The sequence below is a fragment of the Babylonia areolata genome, chromosome 32, assembly GCF_041734735.1.
Source record: "Babylonia areolata isolate BAREFJ2019XMU chromosome 32, ASM4173473v1, whole genome shotgun sequence".
In the NCBI taxonomy this organism is placed as follows: Eukaryota; Metazoa; Mollusca; class Gastropoda; order Neogastropoda; family Buccinidae; genus Babylonia; species Babylonia areolata.
The window spans coordinates 9406616-9426357 of NC_134907.1; the positions used below are offsets into that span (position 1 = coordinate 9406616).

The following is a 19742-nucleotide window of genomic DNA, read 5'->3' on the forward strand; positions in this document are numbered from 1 at the left end:
TTCCCTTTCTTTAAACCCCCCTCCCCCCTATTACAAAGCTCTCATGTGTTGTCCTCATGTCGTGTTACTCCTCATTGATGGAAAGCTTCCCTTTCATTCCGCCTCTGCCACACTCTTGAGTTTTCTCATCACATCATCTCACTCCTCACTGGCGGAGAGATTCCTTTTTGTTACCTCCCTCAACAAACCGCTGCATGTTTTCATTATGTCATCTCATTCCTCACTGTTGGAGAGATTCCCTTTTGTTACCCCCCTATGCATGTTTTTTCATCATGTCATCTCATTCCTCACTGGTGGAGAAGATTCCTTTTCGATACCCCCCTCAACAAAGCGCTGCATGTTTTCATCATGTCATCTCATTCCTCACTGGTGGAGAAGATTCCTTTTTGTTACCCCCCTCAACAAAGCGCTGCATGTTTTCATCATGTCATCTCATTCCTCACTGGTGGAGAAGATTCCTTTTTGTTACCCCCCTCAACAAAGCGCTGCATGTTTTCATCACGTCCTCTCACTCCTCACTGGTGGAGAGATTCCCTTTCGTCAACCCCCCCCCCCTCCCCCGCCCCCCCCTCTCCCCACTGCATGTTTTTTCATCACGTCGTCTCACTCCTCCCTGTGCCTCTCCTTGGCCTTCTGGTAGTTGTCGTAGTTCCGTTTGGCTTGGTCCTGCAGGTCGTGGCGAATCTCCTTGCAGTAGGAGCTGAGGCTGGCGATGCCTGGCAAGGGCCGGCTGGTGTCACCCCCGCACACCACCCAGGGGTGGCTCAGCACATCGACGGCTGTGTAGCGCTTGGACTTCTTCACCACCAGGAGGCGCCGGATCAGGTCTTTGGCGCCTGGAACATGGGAGAGAACTCAGTTTTGATCATAGTAATAATAATGATAATAACTGGTATCCACAACATGCTCTATCTTCTAAGCACAGGGGCCCAGAGCAAACTAACAATTAACCCCCTTGCGTACCGCTGAACATATCACGTATGTGCGTGGTGACATCACTGAGGATGCTATCAGAAGAAGGGATATAACTCTGGAAGGTTGATAATTCACAAAGTTTATCCAGAGTGGTATATATATATCTCCAGACCACTTTCTCAGTTTTAGGCTTATTGTTTTGGATATTGTTTTATGACTTGAAACACCACTGTCTATTGTTTTTCCCCTTGCACTGAAGGGGTTGATAATAACAACGGACATTTATATAGCTTGTCTTTATTTTTTCTCATAAATACTGCCAATTAATAATAGAAAAAACGGACATTAACTTCATATGGCACACTTTTTCCAAAAATACTGCCAATTAATAACACCAACAACAATAATAATAATAATGGACATTTATATAATGCAACTTTTCAGAAATACTGCCAATTAATAACAACAACAACAATAATAATAATAATAATGGACATTTATATAACGCAACTTTTCAGAAATACTGCCAATTAATAAAAATAATAACATCAACAGACATTGATAAAATAAGTTTTTTTTCAGAAGCACTGGTAATTAATGATAATAATAATAACGGACATTTATATAGCATGATCTTTTCAGAAATACTGCCATTATTAATATTAATATTAACGGACATTTATATAGCGTGTTTTTTCAGAAATACTGCCAAATAATAATAATAATATTAATAATAATAATACATATTTATATAGCGCATTTTTTCAGAAATACTGCCAATTCGTAATAATAATACTTATAACTGACACTTATACAGCATGTTTTATCAAAAATACTGCCAAACAATAACAATAACGGACATACATATGGTGAGTTTTTTCAGAAATACTGCCAATTAATAACAATAATAACAATATATAAGTCAGATACAAAGCACACACACACGCTTACACATGCATGCATGCATGGGCACACTATAACACACACAAACACACACACAAATGCAGGCATACACACTCATACACCTTTGGAAATTGTGTGTGGCAATAACTATTCTAACACATGGGAAAAAAACAAATTAAATACTTCTCAAAAACAATAAGCCAACAATTATTATTTCAAAATCTTTTCTTTTCAAAAGCGGTCCTTGAAGCTGATATATTGAAAAATACATATTGTTATGAAACATTTTCATCAACAAAGCTATTAATGACTTCATGAAATGAACTTACTCTGTCTAATACATTGAAAACAGATTTTGTTATGAAATGTTTTCGTTAACAAAAGTGTCATGACCTAACCAAAAAGAACTTATTCTAATACGCTGAAAAATTAATTGATATTGTCATGAAACATTCTCGTCAACAAAACTGTTACAACTTTATGAAAGAGAACATGCTCTGTCTAACACACTGAAAGTAGATATTGTCATGAAATGTTTTCGTCAACAAAACTGTCACGTCCTTATGAAAGAAACTTATTGACTAATACATTGAATCTAGAGACTCTTAGAAAATAGTTTCTTCAACGACTAACACCCCTTCATGAAAGAGAATTTACTCTGTCTAATATACTGAAAATAGATATTGTCATGAAATGTTTTTGTCAACAAAACTGTCACGTCCTCATGAAAGAAACTTATTGACTAATACATTGAATTTAGAGACTCTTAGAAAATAGTTTCTTCAACGACTAACACCCCTTCATGAAAGAGAATTTACTCTGACTAATATACTGAAAAACTGACATCCTCAGGAAATATTTTCATCAACAAAACTGTCATGACTTTATGAAAGAGAAGAACTTATTCTAATACACTGAATACAGAAACTGTTACAACATATTTTCATCAACAAGACTGTCACCACTCTATGAAAGAGAGCTTACTGTCGGAGACATTGTCCCAATAAGGGGAGAGAAACTCGTATTCCCCGGCTTTGATGAACTCGAAAAGCTCTGTCTGGTTGCGATCGGGGCTGCGGAAGGGAGGAAACCCACACAGCAGGATGTAAGTTATCACCCCTACTGCCCACATGTCCACTTCCAGTCCGTAACCTGCAAGGAAATGCCAGGAACATTTGAAAAAAAAAAAAAAAAAAAAAAATCCACACTCTTACTAACACTTCCCAGTTTAGAAGCTCACAGCGTTTACAATCAAAAGTTTTACATACATATTACGTATGCATTAAAGTATGAAATTTCATACACAAACCTGTGCGCACACACACACACACACATGCATGCGGGTACATATATATATACACACACACGCACACACACACACACACACACACACACACACACACACAGGACATTAGTCAGTAAGATAAATAAAATATAATTAAAATAAAATAAAATAGAATAATGCGAGGGATTTCATGGATCTCTTCTGCGGCTGGCAGTTAGCCAGATAAACTATAAACAAAGTAATAACATTAGGGGATTTCATGAATTTCTTCCATGTCTGGCAGTTACCCAGTTTTTAGTAAGGTCATTCTTTTTTTTTTTTTTTACCTCAACACTGCAAAATACTTTGTAATATATGCAGAATCGACAAAAACATAAGGAAAAAAGGACCACTTATCATGCGCATTTTGGATGGCTTAAGAAACAACTATAAAGTAAAAAAAAAACCAAACCAACAAACAAAACAAAAAAACCAAACAAACATAAAGAAAAAAACAACAACAACAAAATACTAATCCATAAATGCACAAGATCCATATCCTGCACAACACTTCTTTTGAACCTGCACTTTTTTTTTCCACCTTTGTTCATTAGTTTTCCATTGAGCAGTTCTCACATGTGTCTCACAAGTCTTCTGATAACATAAAAATAATATTATGCGTCCCTGACTCTTTATCAAAACCGAAAAGAATGCATGTTGAACAAGCGGATCCCTGAGATGTTCACAAAAAAATTTTCTGGAACAAACGACACAAAAAGACCGAAAGTCCAGCTGGGGATTGTCTGCAATCAAAGAGAGTTAATTCCCTTCACTGATGGAGAAATATTATTTGCCTTCACCTATGAAGAAGAGTTAATTCCCTTTCCCCATGAAGAAGAGTTATCTCCCTTCACCTACGAAGAAGACTTACCCTCCTTCACATGAAGAACAGTTATATATTTCCCTTCTACGAAGAAGTTATTTTCCTTCACCTAAGAAGAGTTATTTCCCTAAACCTGTGAAGACTTACTCCCCTTCACAAGAAGTTGTTTCCCTTGAACTATGAAGAGTTACTTCCCTTTACCCATGAAGAAGAGTTATTTCCCTTCACCTATGAAGAAGAGTTACTCTCCTTCACATGAAGAAGAGTTATTTCTCCTCTATGAAGAAGAGTTACTTCCCTTCACCTATGAAAAGTGTTTTTTTACGCGCGGGTGACGGGTGCGGTGGTAAAAAATGTTAGAGCGCTGGATGCTTGCACGACTTTCCTGAGTTTGGTCCCTATCCCCTATCGCAAATGGTGGGCTAAGGATGGAGGTTTTTCCCATCTCCCAGGTCAACATGTGTGCAGACCTGCTAGTGCCTGAACCCCCTTTGTGTGTATATATATGCATGTAGAAGATAAAATACCCCACATTAAAAGATTTTTTTCCGCTAGAAGAAATCCATTCGACTACAGAATTTTGCCAGAGGGCAACACTTAAACGCTGCCTTGGGTTCTTTTCAATGCGGCAAATGCATGCTGCTCACGGGACCTCATTTTATCGTTTCATCCGAATCACTCAACGCTTAGTTTGATTTTCCAGTCAAACGTGGGAGACAGGGTGAGAGCGGGAGACCTACCTCCACCAGCGTCATTAGTATTTGTATTTCTTTTTATCACAACAGATTTCTCTGTGTGAAATTCAGGCTGCTCTCCCCAGGGAGAGCGTCTCACTATACTACAGCGCCACCCATTTTTTTTGTTGTTTTTTTTCCTGCATGCAGTTTTATTTATTTTTCCTATCAAAGTGGATTTTTCTTCAGAATTTTGCCAGGAACAACACTTTTGTTGTCGTGGGTGCTTTTACGTGCGCTAAGTGCATGCTGCACACAGGACCTCGGTTTATCGTCTCATCCGAATAACTAGCGCCCAGACCACCACTCAAGGTCTAGTGGAGGGGGAGAAAATATCGGCAGCTTAGCCATGATTCGAACCAGCGCGCTTAGATTCTCTTGCTTCCTAGGCGGGGTGCTAGTGCTTGTGAGGTTCACATTAACTTAGCATTTACACATTTTCTGTCTAATCTATTTGTGTGTACTGACGGCAATTCTTGTGTATTGTTTGTGCAAAAGTATTCCGTAAATGTGATGCAGTCTCACTGATTAAGTGTCACTGTGAAGTAAAAAGTGTTCTGTGAGCATGTGCTATTAAAAAAAAAAGAAAAAAAAAAGAAGTTAGTAATGATTACAATCATCACAATAATTTGAATAAAGCTGTGATGCAACAACCCAAACATGTAAAAAAAAAGAAAAAAAAAAGAGAGAAAAAAAAAAAAAAAGAGCGACCAAATGTGTTGCAGTCCCACTGATTTCTAGAGAAGTTTTCACAATAAAAAAAACTAATAATAATAATAATGATAATAATAATAATAATAATAATATCATTATTAATGATGATGATGATGATGATGATGATGATGATAACAGTAGTAGTTGTAGTAGTAGTAGTAGTAGTAATAACAATACATGATGTGCCCACCCCAAAATGTGTATAAAAAAGAAGAAAAAAAAAAAAAAAGAAAGAAAAAGAAAAAAAAGGCCACAAATATCATGCAGTCTCACTGATTTCTGTGAGGATTTCCACTCTAAAGAAAAAAATGAACACCACCACCACCACCACCAGCACCAACAATAATAATAATAACAATAATGCTAATACTACTATGGTCACAGAGCCATGGGAGACCCAGAGGTACTGAACGTCCCTCCAGCAACCAACAACGACAACCACCCCATCCTTCGAGAAGAAGTGGAAGCAGCTGTAAAATCGCTGAAAAAGGGGAAGTCAGTAGGAGTGGATAATATCCCAGCAGAGCTGGTCCAAGCAGGGGGAGAAGCAATGATCACAGCCCTCACAACCATCTGCAACAAGATCTGGCAGACAGGGGAGTGGCCAACACCGTGGACCCAGTCACTGATCATCACTCTCCCCAAGAAAGGCAATCTACAACAGTGCCAGAACTACCGCACGATCAGCCTAATAAGCCATCCCAGCAAAGTCATGCTAAAGATCCTGCTAAACAGATTGAAGCCACAAGCGGAGAAGATCATCGCAGAGGAACAAGCAGGTTTCAGACCAGGGCGCAGTACAACAGAGCAAATCTTCAACCTCAGGATACTGTGCGAGAGGTACCTCCAACATCAGCAAGACCTCTACCATGTCTTTGTGGATTTCAAGAAGGCGTTTGACCGAGTATGGCATGCAGCTTTATGGGCCACCATGAGGTTGTATAACATCAATGCCAACCTGACCCGAGTGATACAGAACCTCTATGACAAAGCCACCAGCGCAGTCTACTTCAACAGTAACATTGGGGACTGGTTCAGAACCACAGTTGGAGTAAGGCAAGGCTGTTTACTCTCACCAACTCTCTTCAACATCTTCCTGGAAAGAATCATGACTGATGCACTTGAAGACCACAAAGGAACAGTCAACATCGGAGGCAGAGCAGTCACCAACTTACGTTTCGCCGACAATATTGATGGCCTAGCAGGAAAAGAAGAGGAGCTAGCTAGCTTAGTGGACCACCTTGATAAAGCCTCTAGAGCCTATGGCATGCAGATCAGTGCAGAGAAGATCAAACTGATGACCAACAACACCAATGACATCAGCACTGACATAAGAGTGGATGGCCAGAAGCTAGAAACTGTCCACAGCTTTAAATACCTGGGAACAATTGTGACAGACGAGGGATCCAAACCCGAAGTACTCTCCGGGATTGCACAGGCGACAGCAGCGCTCACAAAACTGAGGTACATCTGGAACGACCGGAACATTGCACTCGGCTCAAAGACTGATGCGTACCCTGGTGACATAAATACTCTTGTATGCATGTGAATCGTGGACCTTAACAGCTGAAATAGAAAAGAGAATACAGTCCACTGAGATGAGATGCTTTCAAAGACTCCTGGGCATCTCCTACAAAGATCATATCACGAACGAAGAAGTTCGAAACAGAATCAGACAAGTCATTGGGCCCTACGAAGACCTGTTGACCTTGGTCAAGAGACGCAAGCTCAAATGGTATGGCCATGTCATGAGATCATCAGGGCTTGCCAAGACATTCCTGCAGGGCACAGTGCAAGGAGGGAGAAGGAGAGGCAGACAGAGGAAGAGATGGGAGGACAATATCCCAGAATGGACGGGCTTGAGGTTGAGCGATACAATCAGGTCAGAAAACCGAGAGGATTGGAGGATGCTGGTTGCCAGATCACCTGTGGCGCCCCAACGGTCCACAAGACTATGGGATAGACAGCAGCAACAGACAGCAATACTACTACTACTAATAATAAAAAGAATAATGAAGCCAAATTGCACCTCCCCAAACAATATGTAAAGCTCAAAATGTGAAGCGGTCTCACCAATTTCAGTGAGGATTTCCCTTTAAGAAAAAATCAACAATAATGATAATGATGATAACAATGATCATAATGACAAGAATAATGATAACAAGAAGAAGAAAAAAGAAGAATGAAGCCATAATACACCCACCCAAAAAATGTGAACCCCTGCCCTCCCCCCAAAAAAAAAACGAAAGAAAGAAAAAAAAGGAAGACAAAAAATGTGAAGTGGTCGCACCGATTTCAGTCAGGATTTTCGCGTAAGAGAAAAACAACAATCATAATATCAGTAATAATAACGATAATAAATATAACAATCATAATGAAGCCATGAGTCTCCAACCCAAAACCTGTTAAAAAAAAAAAAAAAAAAAAAAAAAAAAAAGGAAGAAAAAAAGGGTGCAAAAATATAAAAGTCTCTCTCTCTCTCTCTCACCTATTTCAGTGAGGATTTCCGGAGCCACATAGGTGGGAGTTCCGCAGACAGTGAAGATGTTCTCCTTCACCTCCATGGCCAGGCCAAAGTCTGCCAGCTTAAGGGTGATGGTGCCGTCCTTGTTCCGGTGTACCTGTCGAGTAAACACACCTCTATCATCTTAAAAGTGTGATGGTGCCATCCTTGTTTCGGCGTACCTGTCGAGTAAACACACCTCTATCATCTTAAAAGTGTGATGGTGCCATCCTTGTTTCGGCGTACCTGTCGAGTAAACACACCTCTATCATCTTAAAAGTGATGGTGCCGTCCTTGTTCTGGTGTACTTGTCAGGTAAACACACCTCTATCATCTTAAAAGTGATGGTGCCGTCTTTGTTTCAGCGTACCTGTCAGGTAAACACACCTCTATCATCTTAAAAGTGTGATGGTGCCGTCCTTGTTTCAGCGTACCTGACAGGTAAACACACCTCTATCATCTTAAAAGTGTGATGGCGCCGTCCTTGTTTCAGCGTACCTGTCAGGTAAACACACCTCTATCATCTTAAAAGTGTGATGGTGCCATCCTTGTTTCGGCGTACCTGACAGGTAAACACATCTCTATCATCTTAAAAGTGATGGTGCCATCCTTGTTGCAGCATACCTGTCGAGTAAACACACCTCTATCATCTTCAAAGTGTGACGGTGCCGTCCTTGTTCCGGTGTACCTGACAGGTAAACACACCTCTATCATATTAAAAGTGTGATGGTGCCGTACTTGTTTCTGCGTACCTGTCAGGTAAACACCTCTATCATATTAAAAGTGTGATGGTGCCGTACTTGTTTCTGCGTACCTGTCAGGTAAACACACCTCTATCATATTAAAAGTGTGATGGTGCCGTACTTGTTTCTGCGTACCTGTCAGGTAAACACACCTCTATCATATTAAAAGTGTGATGGTGCCGTACTTGTTTCTGCGTACCTGTCAGGTAAACACACCTCTACCATATTAAAAGTGTGATGGTGCCGTACTTGTTTCTGCGTACCTGACAGGTAAACACACCTCTATCATATTAAAAGTGTGATGGTGCCGTACTTATTTCTGCGTACCTGTCAGGTAAACACACCTCTATCATCTTAAAAGTGTGATGGTGCCGTCCTTGTTTCGGCATACCTGTCAGGTAAACACACCTCTATCATCTTAAAAGTGATGGTGCCGTCCTTGTTTCAGCGTACCTGTCAGGTAAACACACCTCTATCATCTTAAAAGTGTGATGGTGCCGTCCTTGTTTCAGCGTACCTGTCAGGTAAACACACCTCTATCATCTTAAAAGTGTGATGGTGCCGTACTTGTTCTGGTGTACTTGTCAGGTAAACACACCTCTATCATCTTAAAAGTGTGATGGTGCCGTCCTTGTTCCGGTGTACCTGTCAGGTAAACACACCTCTATCATCTTAAAAGTGTGATGGTGCCGTCCTTGTTTCAGCGTACCTGTCAGGTAAACACACCTCTATCATCTTAAAAGTGTGATGGTGCCGTCCTTGTTTCAGCATACCTGACAGGTAAACACACCTCTATCATCTTAAAAGTGTGATGGTGCCGTCCTTGTTCCGGTGTACCTGTCAGGTAAACACACCTCTATCATCTTAAAAGTGTGATGGTGCCGTCCTTGTTTCAGCATACCTGTCAGGTAAACACACCTCTATCATCTTAAAAGTGTGATGGTGCCGTCCTTGTTTCAGCATACCTGTCAGGTAAACACACCTCTATCATCTTAAAAGTGTGATGGATCCGTCCTTGTTTCAGCATACCTGTCAGGTAAACACACCTCTATCATCTTCAAAGTGTGATGGTGCCGTCCTTGTTCCAGTGTACCTGTCAGATCAACCAAACACTATCAGTCAAGCCTTTCACTTCTGACCACAAATATATCCGCAGTTTAGGAGCAACTGCATAATCAGGTGTCCAACCACTCATTTGCATCGCTTACCTCCCTTGCAAATGGCGACAGCATTGATGAGTGTTTAAAAGGTATTTCTTGGCAAGTTTTGGCTTGATTTAATGTTGTTGTTGTTGTTTCCCCCCCCCCCATTTTATATAGCGAAAAGCTGTTGAGCATGCCAACACGGCTGCCAGAACGTATAGTACAGAGGAGGTGGCTAGAATTTTGTTTGATTTTCCACACAACTGCGACTGCAGCAACCATGAACATGTGATAGAAAACAAAAGTAATGTTGTTGTTGATCAACTGAAGTGATTCTGGTTATCCTGATGATGATTACATGCTACAAGGTAGATCAACAGGAAGGGGTTGGGGTTGTGTCAGAAGTGGGGTTTGAAAAAAACAACAACCACATAACATTTTAGCTTGAAACTATCATTTTGGGGGGGGGTTGATCTACTTTGAAACCCTCCAAGTGAAAGCTTCAAGCCGAAACATTGTTTACTGTGAGTTTTCATGTTGTAATATTGTGTGTTTGTGTGTGTGTGTGTGTGTGTGTGTGTGTGTGTGTGTGTGTGTGAGTGGTAATTCATAGTTATGTTTAAAACCACAATGATAGTGAAGGAAACAACATAACTGCACTTGGGTGTTGTGTCTTATACATTTGTTAACATTTTAGCACTATTTCCACCCGTAAAATAAACAAACTTGAATTCTCTTTTCCTTTCCCCCCCCCAAAAAAAAAATATTCTGTGTTTTTTTGTTTTTGTTTGTTTTTTAATACATATGAACATAAATGCCATACCAGCAAGTTTTCAGGCTTGAGGTCCCGGTGGACGATGGAGCGGGAGTGGAGATAGTAGAGGGCGTTGCACATGTCCTTCACCATGCTGAAAGAGTCCACCTCACCAAACTTGACGCTCTGCGTGATGGCGTCAAACAGATCCCCCCCCTGGAACAGTCCATTGTGACCATGGTCGTAATCAACAACTGGAGCAGTCCATTGTGATCAAGGTCATAATCAACACTGGAACAGTCCCTTTGGTCATGGTCGTAATCAACACAGTCCCCCACCCCTGGAATAGTTCATTGTGATCATGGTCATAATCAACACTGGAACAGTCCATTGTGATCATGGTCATAATCAACACTGGAACAGTCCCTTTGGTCATGGTCGTAATCAACACAGTCCCCACCCCTGGAATAGTCCATTGTGATCATGGTCGTAATCAACACAGTCCCCCTGTGGAACAGTCCACTGTGATCATAGTCGTAATCAACACAGTCCCCCCTGGAACAGTCCATTGTGAGCGGACTGTGAGGGCGGTTGTGAGGGCCATGCCAGGTATGTTCTTCTTTCCATAACTTACCAAGCACCGACATGGATTAACTCTTTCCATACGAACGGCGAAAGAGACGACGTTAACAGCGTTTCAGCCTAATTACCATCATCAAAATATTGCAGGCGGAAGGCTCTTATACTGAAGAGGTGAATGTTGACAAAGAATACCACAATTCTGACGACGGAAGCTAAAGGTCGGGTCATTCAGACACCTACTGGACATCCGAGGGGTCTGTGTAGAGGAGAAGAGAGGACTTGCCGTACTGAGTGAGTTAAGGGATATTTAATGTGAATATTTGATCTTGTATTGTATTTGTATTTCTCTTCTTTGTCACAACAGATTCCTCTATGTGAAATTTGGGCTGCTATCCCCGGGGAGAGTGCATCACTAAACTGAGAGCGCCACCCTTTTCTTTTTCTTTTTTTTTTGTATTTTTTCCTGTGTGCAGTTTTATTTGTTTTTACTATCGAAGTGGATTTTTCTACTGAATTTTGCCAGGGACAACCATTTTGTTGCTGTGGGTTCTTTTACGTGCGGTAAGTGCATGCCGCACACAGGACCTTGGTTTATCATCTCATCTGAATGAGTATACACACCAGGGAGTTCAGGCACTAAGGTCTGCATATCTGACGACCTGGGAGATCGGCAAAACCTCCACCCTTTACCAAGCAGGTGCTGTGACCGGTATTCGAACTCTGGGACCCTCAGATTGAAAGTCTAACCAACGCTTTAACCGATCCAGTGCTTTGGATACAGATGACAATAAAAAAAAATCAATAGACTTGACACCCAGACATATGCTATTTTTAGACTGACATTGATTGACAGATGCCAACACCTGGCAGCTGGCATGAACATGATGGTCACATTGCACAGCTCTGATATTGGATTTTTTGACATGCTGTATTGAATTTGACAATACTCGCATAATTTGCAACCAAACTTTTAGATATTTTACAGACTTGTTGATGATACCCTAAGGGTACTGTGTGAAAATTCTCAATGAATTCGGTTTCTCTATCACTGAGAAAATACTTGTCAAAAAGTGGTTCACTTTTTTTGGGACACCCGATATATACAGATATATATGTGGGTTTTTTTTCCTTCCGTTTTTTGTTGTTGTTTGGTTCTGTTTTCTTTTCAATTAAAAAAAAAAAAAAAAAAAAAAAAAAAAAAAAAAAAAAAAATCAGAAATAAAAAAGAGACATGAGTGCAGACATAATATATTGATTCCTGTTTGAGTGAGTGGGTGAACTTCCATCAAAGTTCCTTATGACCTAAAGCTGGTCAATGTTTACATATATATTGTACACACACTGTCTCTCTCACACACACAACCTGGGAAATGTTTACATATTCTAGACTCTCCTTCTCTCTCTCATGCACACATACACATACAACCTGAGAAATGTTAACAATTTGTAAACACTCTCTCTCATGCGCACGTGTAAACATACACAACCTGGGAAATGTTGACATAATTTTGTATACACACACTCTCTCTCTTTCTCACACGCATACATATACAGACAACCTGGGAAATGTTTACATATTGTAAACATCTCTCTCTCTCTCTCTCATACACATATAACCTGTTTACATATTGTACACATGCTATCTCTCTCTTTCTCTCCCTCTCATGCACACATACACACAGAACCTGGGAAATGTTTACATGTTATAAACATGTCTCTCTCTCACACAAACACACACACACAAACCTGGGAAATGTTAACATATAGTAAACATCTCTCTCTCTCTCTCTCACGCACACATACACACACAATGAGAAATGTTTGCATATCGCACACACGTCTCTCTCTCTTATGCACACAACATTTTGTAAGCATTCTCTTACGTACGCATACAGGTACACAACATGTGAAATATTTACATAACTACACACACTCTCTGTCTCTCTTATGCACACACACACACACACACACACACACACACACATATATATATACACAGACTCTCTCAGACTTACCCAAACCCACTCTCTGTCTCTGACAAACTCACTTACCACTACCCCCCCCCCCCCACACACACACACTCTCTCTCTCTTTCTCTGTCTCCCTCTGGCACAGTGTACACCCACACACACATGCTCTCTCACTGAAAATCAGCCCTGCCTTCCCCAACTCCACACACACACACATGCACACACTCTCTGTCTGTCTCTCTCTGTCACATGTGTACACACATACACACACATGCTCTCTCACTGAAAATCAGCCATGCCTTCCCCAACCCCCCCCCCCCCGCCAACCCCCCACATACACACACTCTCTGTCTCTCTCTCTCTGTCACATGTGTACACACATGTATACACACACATGCTCTCTCACTGAAAATCAGCCATGCCTTCCCCAACTCCACACACACACACACACATGCACACACGCACGCACACACCCACACGCACATGCACACACACACACACTCATGCACACACACACACATGCACACACATACAAACACACACACACACACAAACACATGCACATGCGCGCGCACACACACACACACCCAACCTCCCTGCACCCCACCCCTCCCTCCACCATATTCATCCCCCCCTCACCCACCCACCCCACCTAAATACTTTCCGCTAACCCATGGGCAGTGAGGCAAACCAAAACCGCTGTACAAACTGGCTTGGTGTCCCTAATCCAAGGATTAAGATTATCCCTCAGCCCCCGTACACAGGATCGCGGTTTTCAATACACCACCAACAGTTCTTTGGTCCTCCTGTCACCTGGCCTCGCAGAGTAGAATAAAACTGTGCGCAGGATTTCACGGGTTTACTGCCCAACACACAGTGCAGCTTAATCAACTGCGCTGAACGTTTGTTGTGGATTTCGTTACGGATGATCATTATTTTGGCACAGCTGGAATGCTTTTTTTTGTCGGGTGGGTGGGTTGGTGGGTGACTAGGACAAAGCAGTGTTTCATGAAATGACTGATTTTGTTGTGGACTTTGTTATGATTCATTATTTTGGCACAACTGCAATGTTTTTGGTGGGTGGGTGGGTGGGTGGGTGACTAGGACAAAGCAGCGTTTCATGAAATGACTGATTTTGTTGTGGACTTTGTCATGATTAATTATTTTGGCACAAATGGAATGTTTTTGATGGCAGTGTTACATGAAATGACTGATTTTGTTGTGGACTTTGTTATGATTCATTATTTTGGCACAACTGCAATGTTTTTGGTGGGTGGGTGGGTGGGTGACTAGGACAAAGCAGCATTTCATGAAATGACTGATTTTGTTGTGGACTTTGTTATGATTCATTATTTTGGCACAACTGCAATGTTTTTGGTGGGTGGGTGGGTTGGTGGGTGACTAGGACAAAGCAGCGTTTCATGAAATGACTGATTTTGTTGTGGACTTTGTTATGATTCATTATTTTGGCACAACTGCAATGTTTTTGGTGGGTGGGTGGGTGGGTGACTAGGACAAAGCAGCGTTTCATGAAATGACTGATTTTGTTGTGGACTTTGTCATGATTAATTATTTAGGCACAAATGGAATGTTTTCGGTGGGTGGGTTGGTGGGTGACTAGGACAAAGCAGCATTTCATGAAATGACTGATTTTGTTGTGGACTTTGTCATGATTAATTATTTAGGCACAAATGGAATGTTTTTGGTGGCAGCGTTACATGAAATGACTGTTTTGTGGACTTTGTTATGATTAATTATTTTGGCACAACTGCAATGTTTTCGGTGGCAGTGTTACGTGAAATGACCGATTTTGTTGTGGACTTTGTCATGATGAATTATTTTCGCACAAATGGAATGTTTTCGGTGGCAGCGTTACATGAAATGACTGACTGTTTTGTGGACTTTGTCATGATTAATTATTTTGGCACAACTGGAATGTTTTTGGTGGGTGGGTGGGTGGGTGACCAGGACAAAGCAGCATTTCATGAAATGACTGATTTTGTTGTGGACTTTGTCATTATTAATTATTTAGGCACAAATGGAATGTTTTCGGTGGCAGCGTTACATGAAATGACTGATTGTTATGTGGACTTTGTCATGATTAATTATTTTGGCACAAATGGAATGTTTTTGGTGGCAGCGTTACATGAAATGACTGATTGTTATGTGGACTTTGTCATGATTAATTATTTTGGCACAAATGGAATGTTTTTGGTGGGTGGGTTGTTGGGTGACTAGGACAAAGCAGCGTTTCATGAAATGACTGATTTTGTTATGATTCATTATTTTGGCACAACTGCAATGTTTTTGGTGGGTGGGTGGGTGGGTGGGTGACTAGGACAAAGCAGCGTTTCATGAAATGACCGATTTTGTTGTGGATTTCGTGATGATTAATTATTTTGGCACAACTGCAATGTTTTCGGTGGCAGCGTTACATGAAATGACTGATTTTGTTGTGGATTTTGTCATGATTAACTGTTTTGGCACAAATGGAATGTTTTTGGTGGCAGCGTTTCATGAAATGACTGATTTTGTTGTGGACTTTGTCATGATTAATTATTTTCGCACAAATGGAATGTTTTCGGTGGGTGGGTGACTGACAAGGAAAAAGCAGCAGTATATGCAATGGTTGATTTTGCTGAGGATTTCGTTATGATCATTATTTGGGCAAAGCTGGAATGTTTTTGTTGGGTGGGTGGGTGGGTGACTAGGACAAAGCTGTGTTTTATGAAATGACTGATTTTGTTGTGGATTCTGTTCTGATAATTATCATGGCACAGTTGGTTTGTTTTTTGGTGGGTGGGTGAGTGACGAGGAAAAAAGCAGCGTTACATGGAATCGGTGATTCTGGTGTGGATTTTGTTAGGATAGTTATCATGGAGTGATGGCCTAGAGGTAACGCGTCCGCCTAGGAAGCGAGAAAATCTGAGCGTGCTGGTTCGAATCACGGCTAAGCTGCCGATATCTTCTCCCCCTCCACTAGACCTTGAGTGGTGGTCTGGACGCTAGTCACTCGGATGAGACGATAAACCGAGGTCCCGTGTGCAGCATGCACCCAACACATGTAAAAGAACCCACGGCAACAAGAGGGTTGTTCCTGGCAAAATTCTATAGAAAAATCCACTTTGATAGGGAAAACAAATGAAACTGCACACAGGAAAAAATACAAAAAAATGGGTGGCGCTGTATTATAGCGATGCGCTCTCCCTGGGGAGAGTAGCCCGAATTTCACACAGAGAAGTCTGCTGTGATAAAAAGAAATACAAATACAAATGGTATAGCTGGAACGTTTTTGATGGGTGGGGGTCACTAGGACAAAGTGCAGCATTATATGAAATGACTGATTTTGTTGTGGATTTCATTATCATAATTAATTATCATGGCGTAGTTGAAATGTTTTTTGGTGGGTGACTGATGATAATAAAGCAGTATTTCATGAAATGACTGATTTTGTTGTTGATTTCATTACGACTGATTATTTTGGCATACCTAGAATGTTTTTGGTACATGGGTGACAGATGAGGTAAAAGCAGCGTTTTACGAAATGACTGATTTTGTTGTGTATTTCGTTATGATAATCATGGAAAAGTTGGAATGTTTCTGGTAGTTGACTGATAAGAATATGATAATCATGGTACAGTTGGAATGTTTTTGGTGGGTGACTGACAAGAACAAAGCAGAGCTTTTACGAAATGACTGATTTTGTTGTGGATTTTGTTAGGATAATTATCATGGGATTGTTGAATTGTTTTTGGTGGGTGACTGATGAGAATAAAGCAGCATTTCATGAAATGACCGATTCTGTTGTGGATTTTGTTATGATCGTCATCAGGGCATAACTGGAATGTTTTTTGGTGTGTGGGTAACTGACGAGGAAAAAAGTAGTGTTTTACAAAATGATTAGTTTGATTTTTTTTTCTCTCCAAGTTTCAAGTTTCAATTATCGTACAACTCCCACTGGAGAATAGAGGATTACTACAAAATAACAATTTCATGCCCAGAATAAATATTTCCAAATGCATGACAGAATCACATAACAAAGCTGAGGAAATGAAAATGTCTTTTAACCCAAAATGAGTGTCTAGACAGCATTTGCAAATTTGATAAACTCCCCCCCCCCCCCCCCCCCCCCCGAGACCCCCCAAACTTATTATTATTTTTTTTTTTTTACCCATTTTTATAACAATTTTTATGGACAACTGACAAGACGACATAAATGAATAAATACATATATTGGGAAAGGAGAAAAGACAAATTGGACAAAAACATAGTAACAGCGGGAAAAGAAACTGAAAAAAGAAGATTGATTTGATTTTGGCCTGTTAGCCTAATTCACTTTTGGTGTATGCTATTCGCTACAGTCTTAAAACGAGGTCTGTTAGCCTAATCCACTTTTGGTGTATGCTATTCGCTACAGTCTTAAAACGAGGTCTGTTAGCCTAATTCACTTTTGGTGTATGGTATTCGCTAAAGTCTTAAAACGAGGTCTGTTAGCCTAATTCACTTTTGGTGTATGCTATTCGCTACAGTCTTAAAACGTGGTCTTGTTAGCCTAATTCACTTTTGGTGTATATTATTCACGACAGTCTTAAAACGAGGTCTGTTAGCCTAATTCACTTTTGGTGTATATTATTCACTACAGTCTTAAAACGTGGTCTGTTAGCCTAATTCACTTTTGGTGTATGCTATTCGCTACAGTCTTAAAACATGGTCTTGTTAGCCTAATTCACTTTTGGTGTATGTTATTCACTACAGTCTTAAAATGAGGTCTGTTAGCCTAATTCACTTTTGGTGTATATTATTCACTACGGTCTTAAAACGTGGTCTGTTAGCCTAATTCACTTTTGGTGTATGCTATTCGCTACAGTCTTAAAACGAGGTACGTTAGCCTAATTCACTTTTGGTGTATGCTATTCACTACAGTCTTAAAACGTGGTCTGTTAGCCTAATTCACTTTTGGTGTATGCTATTCGCTACAGTCTTAAAACGAGGTCTGTTAGCCTAATTCACTTTTGGTGTATGCTATTCGCTACAGTCTTAAAACGAGGTACGTTAGCCTAATTCACTTTTGGTGTATGCTATTCACTACAGTCTTAAAACGAGGTCTGTTAGCCTAATTCACTTTTGGTGTATGCTATTCACTACAGTCTTAAAAAGGGGTCTGTTAGCCTAATTCACTTTTGGTGTATGATATTCACTACAGTCTTAAAACGAGGTCTGTTAGCCTAATTCACTTTTGGTGTATGTTATTCACTACAGTCTTAAAACGAGGTCTGTTAGCCTAATTCACTTTTGGTGTATGCTATTCACTACAGTCTTAAAACGAGGTCTGTTAGCCTAATTCACTTTTGGTGTATGCTATTCGCTACAGTCTAAAAACGAGGTCTGTTAGCCTAGTTCACTTTTGGTGTATGCTATTCACTACAGTACTTAAAACGAGGTCTGTTAACACATTCTTTGCCCTTGATGACTCAGACACAACGCATCAGTAAAAGCGACGCCTGTTATTGTCAGGACAGTCGCTGCAGCTATTTGCCAGATTGCTCCATGAAGTATTCATGTCGTGCCCGTGCAGCAAGTTTTGAAAGTCATTTGGACAAGCTGACTGCCGCGAGTGTTCCTGCTTGCATGGCTGAAATAACCATGCTGTAACATTATAAACGTGTGTGTGTGTGTGTGTGTGTGTGTGTGTGTGTGTGTGTGTGTGTGTGTCTGCATGCATTTATGTGTATGTGTGCGAGAATGCTTGCATGCATGCATGTGTGTGCATGCCCATGCGCGCACGTGTGTGTGTGTGTGTGTGTGTGTGTGTGTGTGTGTGTGTGTGAGTGTGTGCGTGTGTGCGTGTCTGCCGTGTGTGTGTGTGTGTGTGTGTGTGCGTGTCTGCCGTGTGTGTGTGTGTGTGTGTGTGTGTGTGTGTGTGTGTGTGTGTGTATGCTGAGATTGACTCACTCTACCCCACACCTACTACATGTTTGCTACAACTCCCCTGTACCACCACTACATGAGACCACTGCAGAAAAAAAACCCCAAAAAACCCACGGTGGTTCACTATAACGGCAGAAATCGATGGAGACTTGCTGATTTAATTGGTCGAACAATGCTTCGTTTTCATAACACTACACCACAATATACTACATTACACCTCACCATTTTACACTACACCACAATATACTACATTACACCTCACCATTTTACACTACACCACAATATACCACATTACACCACACCATTTTAAACTACACCGCAATATACCACATTACACCACACCATTTTACAATACATCACAATGTACCACATTACACCACACCATTTTACACTACACCACAATATACCACATTACACCACACCATTTTATACTACACCACAACACACCACACCATTTTACACTACACCACAATACACCACATTACACCACACCATTTTACACTACACCACAATGTACCAAATAACACCACACCATTTTACACTACACTACAATATACCACATTACACCACACCATTTTACACTACACCACAATATACCACATTACACCACACCATTTTACACTACACCACAATATACCAAATAACATCACACTATTTTACATTACACTGCAATATACCAAATAACACCACACTATTTTATACTACAC

General features: G+C 40.8%; 1 protein-coding gene across 1 annotated transcript in view; it reads right to left on the minus strand.

The window, feature by feature from the left end:
* Window positions 1-592: 592 nt before the first annotated feature.
* LOC143276544 (serine/threonine-protein kinase DCLK3-like) overlaps window positions 593-19742 on the minus strand; it is a 28777-nt gene continuing 9627 nt past the window's right edge. The window contains exons 4-7 of the mRNA XM_076581104.1: window positions 10625-10771; window positions 7902-8034; window positions 2803-2970; window positions 593-836 (exon numbers count right to left, since the gene is read on the minus strand). Coding sequence (XP_076437219.1) covers window positions 604-836; window positions 2803-2970; window positions 7902-8034; window positions 10625-10771 — 681 coding nt within the window. The 3' untranslated portion in view covers window positions 593-603. The remainder of the gene's footprint in view (window positions 837-2802; window positions 2971-7901; window positions 8035-10624; window positions 10772-19742) is intronic.